Source organism: Phoenix dactylifera, chromosome 14, assembly GCF_051530095.1.
Source record: "Phoenix dactylifera cultivar Ajwa chromosome 14, Ajwa_hap1_PhDact_Kaust_v1.1, whole genome shotgun sequence".
Lineage (NCBI taxonomy): Eukaryota > Viridiplantae > Streptophyta > Magnoliopsida > Arecales > Arecaceae > Phoenix > Phoenix dactylifera.
In genome coordinates this window covers 18,479,276-18,487,505 of record NC_143203.1, presented here as the reverse complement: position 1 = coordinate 18,487,505, position 8,230 = coordinate 18,479,276, and the positions used below count along the sequence as shown (strand labels likewise).

General features: G+C 42.4%; 1 protein-coding gene across 1 annotated transcript; it reads left to right on the top strand.

Moving 5' to 3' along the window:
- The first annotated feature begins 2,719 nt into the window (after positions 1–2,719).
- LOC103719698 (sucrose-phosphatase 2-like) lies at positions 2,720–7,785 on the top strand. Its single transcript, XM_008809064.6, has 9 exons — positions 2,720–3,077; positions 3,592–3,675; positions 3,764–4,063; positions 4,178–4,279; positions 4,442–4,636; positions 4,741–5,031; positions 5,384–5,570; positions 7,295–7,341; positions 7,458–7,785. The coding sequence occupies exons 2-9, from the start codon at positions 3,616–3,618 to the stop codon at positions 7,548–7,550; spliced, it is 1,275 nt and encodes a 424-aa protein (XP_008807286.2). The 5' UTR covers positions 2,720–3,077; positions 3,592–3,615; the 3' UTR covers positions 7,551–7,785.
- The last annotated feature ends 445 nt before the right edge of the window (positions 7,786–8,230 follow it).

Genomic DNA, 8,230 nt, shown 5'->3' with positions numbered 1-8,230 from the left:
CTGGCGGCAAAATTGCCAGCAAACTGTCTGCCGAGCTGCTCAAAGGAAGAGACAGTACTCGGCTTCAGCCCGGTGAACCAAAGCCGGGCCGGTCCTCGGAGTGTCGCCGGAAAGGCCTTGCACATCATGGCCTCCGAGGCTCCTTGCAGGGCCATTAGGACCCGGTAACTTTCCAGGTGGTCCAGAGGATCAGTCTTGCCGTTGTAAGGCTCCACCTGGGGCATCTTGAACCGTAGCGGGACCGGTTCATCTTCAATCTCCTGGGAGAAGGGTGACTTCGTATTGAACTCGAAGTCGCCGGTATGCCCCGACTTCCTCCCGTGGAGTGCCTGAATTTGGCGCTCCAACTTCTCGACTTTCCGGTCGAGTTCATGGTTCTGGAGGACCGCCGCCGCGGTTTGCTCGGGTGCTGGTTGTCTTGGAACCGACTCAGCTTCTGAAGGTTGGGGCCAGCCTTCGTAACCTCTGGCCAGGTGCTCTCTCCAGAGGGAGGCCTGGACTCGAGAGTCCTGACCTCGAATGGAAAGCCCGCTTGTAGGAGGCTCCGGTTGGACTGGAGCCGGAGGAGGCGGTGCTGCTGGAATGCCCCTGGGTTGCAAGCTTTGGACGGCGGTAGCCAACGCCTGCACTTGCTGCACCAGGGCATCAAATTGTTCCGGTCGAACTTGAGGTGCTGGCTCGACCGGAGGTGGTGAGTTCCGAACGGAACATTCTGGACTTGGTGGAGGACGTCGAGAGGCGTTAGAAGCCCCTTTGCTTCTTAGCTTCATGGCAGCGAACTCGGGCCCTTCCTCTAGCGCCAACTGTTGCTGGAAATTGGACCCGGGGGCCGCCACGGAGCCGGGGAAGGAGGAGCTCCGCTGCTACAGGGGGCGGACGGCGGTGCGCCGGCCGGCCGCGTCCTCCACTGGCGGGGCGCCGGTCCTGCAGGAAAAACCGGTGGCCGGGCTCTCCAGCGCCGGCCCTCCGATGCTTAAGTCAGAGGGGAAATATCTGGAGAGAGCAGGGGGGAGAGAGAGAGTATGTGTGGAGAAGACCGTGAACATGTGGATAAGGTGAAGAGATTTTATGTCATCAATTGTGTCTGTGCTATTTACTTCATGTGTTCTTCCTCCTCTTGGGTCGATCCCCCCCTGCTCTCTTTTCGTCATAATTGGGCACGATTTGCCCTATCAATGGCGTAGTGGAAGATAAGGCCGGATCAGACCGGGGTCAGGGAACTGTCACGGTCGATCGGACCTGTTGGAGTGGTTGAACCGCCGGCCGTAGTGGGCCTAGGGTTCATGGATGGTAAGTGCATTAATTGCTGAATGAACCGGCGGTCAGGGAGAGCCATGCGCTCTGATGGTTCAGTGATCCGGAGATCGTCTTGAGCCGTGTTCATTAAATGCCTGAGTGCATCGGAGACTTGGGTAGGTCTCGTGCATTAATGACAGGTCGTGCCGAATGCCTGCGGAGATCTTATGCTTTGATGGCTTGAAGATAGCGGCAGGCTGAATACTTTTGAAGGCGTCGGCTCGGCAGGGGTGCCGAGCCGAGCTGGTTGCCCGATAGGGCGCCCTGTGGCGGGGTTGCTTTTGGGTACTCCTGGTCGGTGCCCTTTGAACGAGCATCCTCTAGCCGAGCGCCTTTACTTGGCGCTGTCTCTAGAAAGCGCCTTCTATTCGAGCGCTTTTCTGGTCGGTGTCCTCTGGTCGGCTCTTTTTAGCCGAGCAGCTTTACTTTGGTGATTCTAATCGGGCGCCTCTCCCTGGCGCTCTTTCTGGTTGGCGCTCCTTAGTCGGACGCTCTCGGTCGGCACTTTCTAGCCGAGCGTCCGTCGGGTCGGCGCCCTTCGGCCGAGCGCCTCCCTGGTCGGCGCTCTTCGGCCGAGCACCTTCGTAGCAGTATGACTTGGGGTTTTTCCCCCAACAACAACCATTCATGCTACTTCTTTTACATGATTGGCATGCACTCAATTGTTGGAATTTGTAATGATGGCTGTCTAACAGGCCAATTGTTCCTCATGGACACTGTAAGCTAATGTAACACACTTTCAGAGTAATGCTAGTTAAAAAACATAAATAAATTCATCACCAAAAAAAATAAATAAATTATCTCAAAAATTAAAACATCAACATAGCTTACTCATAGCATACTAAACTTGCATTTGCCAGGAATGGCCTCTATTTTTCCCTTGCTCATCCGGTCAAGAAAAAAATAATAATCAAAAAGTAGAATTTTTATCTCTCCTTCATCCACTATAATGGAGAAAGAAATTGCAAATGCTATCAAAGTCTTAAATTCTATGGAGCAGACCTATTCTATTTTTTCATAGAATTGGATGCGTTGTCATCCAAATAGAACTCGATGCGTTGTCATTCCATTGTGCTCCGGGACAGAAGATATCTTAAGATGTGTCTACCAAGATATTGGGATAATAATAGAATAACTCTATTCACGACGAGATGATATCTAGTTTGGATGCTTTGAAAGGTGCCTTGTCGAGACTTGAATCTTTGATTAGAAGTATTTGGGGGCTGTTGGGGGCATATATTCAACGCCAACGTGGAAGCCTACATTCTATTATTATGCCACGAAGATGCCACATCATCGTATGGTTTTTTATTTGCGCCATGTCACTTTTTAGGTTTTTTTTTTTTTTTAGCCAGCTCGAGCATGCCATATTGTACGAGTATGAATACATCCAATAAAATTTGAAAATAAAATATCATAAAATGTCTTAGGCAATTTTGTCCGCTGAGAAAGATTTCGTCGCTCCTCTTCGTACCCGAGATATCTCGAATCCCGTCCCACTCGGGCTTCTATATCCAACCTATCACCGTTGCTTGGTCACCTTCAAAAATCATAAAGCTGTTTGTTCTCGACCGTCCCATGTGGTAATCTTTACGAAGGAACCGCCCCCATCGAATTTTGGATCGAGAATATAGCTTCATTTCCTCTCCGTCGCCATCTCCTCATCTATCGGCATCGGGAGGCGGAAACTCACCTGCAAAGCCCGACCTTTAGCTCCCAGCGATCAAAATTCCGAGCCCTAATCTCCTGGAGCCGCAGCGAATCGATCAATCCACCCGTTGGTAATCTCTCCACTCCATCTTATCTCCCATCGGCCTTCACTTTGGCTTCTACTTTTGCTATTAATTTGCTCGTTTTCCCCCGTTTCCTCAAAAATTAAAGGCTGTTTTCTCAGTTTCTTTTTTGGCTAAATGAACTTAATAAACCGATAATATATTATTTTTTTGATCGAAAGATTGGGGGGAGTTGCTTAGTTTGAAGCTAATTCCATTTATGTTCTATTGTTGTTTTTTTTTTCCCGGATATCTGTATGATTTCTCAATTTCTAGAGTGCTTTGCCCTTGCTGATACTCAAAAAAGAAAAAAAAATAATAATTTTAAAAGCAAATCGATGTGCCCCATTGATAATCAGGTTTTCAGAAAATTTGATAGGTTGTTGCTGATACTTGAAAACCCAAATTTCATGATGAAAAATCCAAATCTTCGTGTCGACACTCGAGAAACAAATTATGAGGGAAAAAAAGGACATTATTGCACTCTCTTGACACTAAACAATCTAATTGCTGTTCTCTGCAGGGTTTTGTGTAGTCTTCCAAGAAAATGAATAGGCTCAATGGTCCTGCCCGTCTCATGATTGTTTCGGATCTTGATCATACGATGGTGAGGTCTAGATTCAGCCTCATCCATTGCATGGATTCAATTGTAACGATGTCCCTTTGATGTTACCGAAGTTCTTTTCTCTTTGCAGGTTGATCATCATGATCCTGAGAATCTCTCCCTGCTAAGGTTCAATGCATTGTGGGAGTCCCTTTACCGCCACGATTCTCTGCTGGTTTTCTCGACCGGCCGATCACCTACTCTTTACAAGCAGCTAAGGAAAGAGAAGCCCATGCTGACACCAGACATAACAATCATGTCGGTTGGTACGGAGATAACATATGGTGAATCAATGGTGCCCGATGATGGCTGGCAGAATGTTTTGAATCAGAAATGGGATCGGAACATTGTTATTGAGGAAACATCAAAGTTTCCGCAGCTGTCATTTCAGGTAAAATCATGTAACTTTTAGTCTTTTTATGTTGTTCTTTTGCATTATATTGTCGATGAGCTTCTGATCATATTAGAATTTGGAGGTTGATTTATTTGAAAAATGCATGTGCAGTCAGAAACAGAGCAGCGACCCCACAAGGTTAGCTTTTATGTTGACAAGGGGCATGCTCAAGAAGTGATAAAGTCTCTTTCACAACGTCTGGAGAAACGTGGGGTAATACTACTTGAGACTGGAGGATGGCAATCTCATTTTATAGCATAAACATTTTCCTCGGACCAAAGATTTTTTTTTTTCCTTTGAAATGCTGCAAAATTCCTCTAACTTGACACCTACCTTTTCTTTTGCTTTTTATTTTTCATTTTTATTGTCAATCAGTTGGATGTGAAAATAATTTACAGTGGTGGAATGGATCTTGACATATTACCTCAAGGTGCTGGCAAAGGACAGGCTCTTGCTTATTTGCTTAAAAAGTTCAAGTCAGATGGCAAACCTCCTGTTAATACTCTTGTTTGTGGTGACTCTGGCAATGATGCTGAATTGTTCAGTATTCCAGATGTTTATGGTGTCATGGTGGGTCGTTTGAAAGAAATTTGCTAGATTCTTCAATAGTGTAGAGTTTGCTGCATGAACGGATGTTATATCAATTTTACAATATTTACCCTCTTAAATTTTAGGTCAAAAATGCCCAAGAGGAATTGTTGCAATGGTACGTGGAAAATGCCAAAAACAACCCTAAGATAATTCACGCAACTGAAAGATGTGCGGCTGGTATTATCCAAGCTGTTGGCCACTTTAAGCTAGGTCCCAATACATCCCCGAGAGATGTTACAGACTTGTCGTGTTGCAAGCCAGACAATGTCAGCCCTGCTTGTGAAGTAGTCAAGTTTTACTTGTTGTATGAAAGGTGGTGTCGGGCAGAAGTTGAAAAGTCGGAAGAGCATATCCAAAATTTGAAGACTGTTTGTGTAAGTATGATAATTATCAAATTTTCTCTCCTTTCTTCTTTTCTCACTGTACTTGTAGTGTATGCCTTTCAAGGATTGTCATTTTGTGTTTTCATAAGAAGAATCTTCTCAGATACATCTTTTGATCACCTACTGACCATTTGAGGATTTGCCATTTTGACTCTTTGATAGCTTTATAAAGTTATAAGTTCATTTTTACAACATCCAATGGTTATGGCTGTCATTTCTGGCCGTTAAAACAAAATGCAATTATAGGTTTCTCCAGTGCTTTAAAGTTGTGATCTTTCTGGGTATCCCATCTGCCTATCGGATAACTTGTATAAACTAACCACTGCCTATATGGGTTTGACAGCATCCAACGGCAATGGTTATTCATCCCTCTGGAGTTGAGCATTCTCTTCAACAATTCATCAATGCATTTGGACCATGCTATGGTGATAAACAAGGAAAACAGTTCCGAGTGTGGGTTGATAAAGTTTTCACTTCACAGATCAGTTCAGATGCTTGGCTGGTGAAGTTTGATAAGTGGGAGTTGGCTGGTGAGTTTTAGAAATTTAACCATCATTAATTAATTTTGTGTTACTTGATCTTTATTTTTGACAGATGACTTTTATGTAATTCTCATTTTCCATTTGAAACTATGAAGCTATATGTTTCAATTTTGTGCATAAACTATTCTTAAGCCTTTACTAAATATTTAGCATCATGAGTAGGGGTAGATGGAATTGTTGAACCTATTTGGGAAAAGGTACTTATGTTTTGCAAGTACACACAACCGTATGCTTTCCCTTAAGATCGGCCTTTCACTGCTGAGTTGTATATTTGTGCTTTAGAAGAGGCTTATTCAATTTTTAATTCCTATTGGGAGATAGTCACCTTTTTCTGTCACATATGATAGGAATAAAACAAAATAATGCATAATGTATGTAGTAAGCAAAGGAGATATCATATTATAAAAGATAAAACTAGAAATAATAGTCAGGTTTGCTCATGGAAATTTTTCTAGTATAAAATCAAATTCCCTGAGACTGGCTCAATATAATTGATGGATCACTCTAAACCAAAGCCCATCCAATATATGCAAGACAAAATTAAAGAAATAAAAGTAATAAATAATATAAAATTTAACTACAACTAAGATACGTATTTGTTAGAGACATTTATAGGAGTAGGGAAGGCAGTGAGGGACTTGTAGTAGGTGGATGGAGACCATGTCTTGGTGTTGAAGGAAGGGAATTGTGGTGAGTTTGCACAGAATTTGGCACCTGCTGTGTCTTGGTGTTGAAGGAAGGGAATTGTGGTGAGTTTGCACAGAATTTGGCGCCTGCTGTACTTTAGTGTTGATGGAAGAGAAAAAGTCCATGTGGAGTGATCCAACAACTTCTATGATAGTTGTGCCATGGATTTTTTTAGGACACATGGGATGATGTGTATTTTTTGGCTTTATGAGTTGAGTGCTGATAACAATCCAATGACTTGGCAAACAATTATCATTTGAATGAGCGTGAACAGGCAGACATTTTTTTGGTAAGGAGGAGATCAATGACAATATTGGAAAAATGTTTCATGGAAATGATCTAAAGAGTCCTAGTATCAAGTCACCAGCTTGATAATATGACTTAATCAGCTACAAGTATTTATGCTGTTTCTCTTTTCATTCTTCGGGCACTCTAGTAATCCTCATGTACCTATCGTATATATGCATGCATGTATGTGTTTGTATGTGTGTGTGTGTGTACATGTCGCTGTATGCAAGCATGTCAGCATGCATGCGCATGTGCATTAATACATGCTTTGGCATGCTCCATACAAACATAAATGATTGCGGCCTACATAGTTGAATAAATGATTGGTCATCATTTGAAATCGACCGCTGAAAGATACTGCAACCATACAAACATAATGCAAGGAACTATTAAACAAGCACATTTACTGGATTGCGGCCTACAGAGTTGAATTTGAAAGAAATAGTAGGAGCTTTAGAAAAATTGCATGAGATCAGTTAAAAGCTAAAGGGAAAAATTTTAGGTGTTATATGACTCACCAACACAAACATACTGTATTGCACAGTTTTGCAATTAGAACCCAAATTGGTAGTAGCCATTGCCAATCTAAGCCGACTTTTAACACTGGTGCCTTTTTATGGCTGTGCTAAAAGGGTTATTGGAGAATACTGCTGTTCCATCTGTTCTATTTTCTCCTTTTTTCCCCCTTTTTTTTTTCATGTAACCATGCCTCATCAGTACTGGTCCTCTTGTCGCAGATGAAGGGCCGCAATGTTGTTTGACTAGTGTTCTTCTGAAATCAAAGGTAAGTGAATTGCAAGAATGACTTTTTACTTTATATACTGTGTTTTATAATGTGTCTTTTCACTTTGACATATTGTGCTTCTATATCTGAGATGTCTGATTTGCATTATTTGTCAGCCTGAAAACCCAGGTGGCTTTGTCTGGCTGCATGTCCATCAGACATGGCTTGAAGGATATGAGGCGAAGGATCAACATGCCTGGGTGTTGTAGGTTATGCATTTTTCCCACTAACTGCGGGAGAATTTTATCTGATTAACATATAATAATTATGGACTAGAATAATGCTCTATTTTGGAGTCATTTTTTCCAGTTATGCTGTGTTGGAGCTGTTCAGAGAACTTTCTAATATTTCTTCAATTTGTGGATGTAAAGTTGCTCTTGGAATCTTATATTTTCTGAGGAATTCTGTGAGAATGGTATTAACAATACCATCTCGATTGTTTTACATCACTGTTTGAGAAGGCTTATTTTAAGAACACATTATTGTGTGCCGTTTTTAGTTAGCAATCTAAAATGTTCAAATATCAGAAATTTGATGGGGATTCTGAATCCTAGAAGGACCAAACTTTTCATTGCTTACTGTGATGGTGCTTTGTATCTTTTAACTGCACAATGGACCTAAAGCTACGCACCTGCTAAAATCTCATTTAAATCTAAATTGGTTCTGCTTGTTGGCCTAAATCCCAGCCTGTTTTTTGCCATAGGATTCAAGCTAGGGTGCTGTTGGGTTAATATGGCGCATGCTTAAATGAACTTTCTAATCTATAAATCTAATAGAAAATTCAGCTATAATAGAAAATTCAGCTCAATTTCTGTTAGGTTCTTTGGACAAACCTTAATTTTCCCCCGCCTTTGTCTTCCTTCGGGACGATCCTACTGAATCAATTTTT

Coding starts and splice junctions, on each gene's coding strand:
- LOC103719698 (XM_008809064.6), top strand. CDS start 3,616: ATGAATAGGCTCAATGGTCCTGCCCGTCTCATGATTGTTTCGGATCTT. Junction 3,676..3,763: donor CGGATCTTGATCATACGATG/GTGAGGTCTAGA, acceptor TTCTCTTTGCAG/GTTGATCATCATGATCCTGA. Junction 5,032..5,383: donor AAAATTTGAAGACTGTTTGT/GTAAGTATGATA, acceptor TGGGTTTGACAG/CATCCAACGGCAATGGTTAT.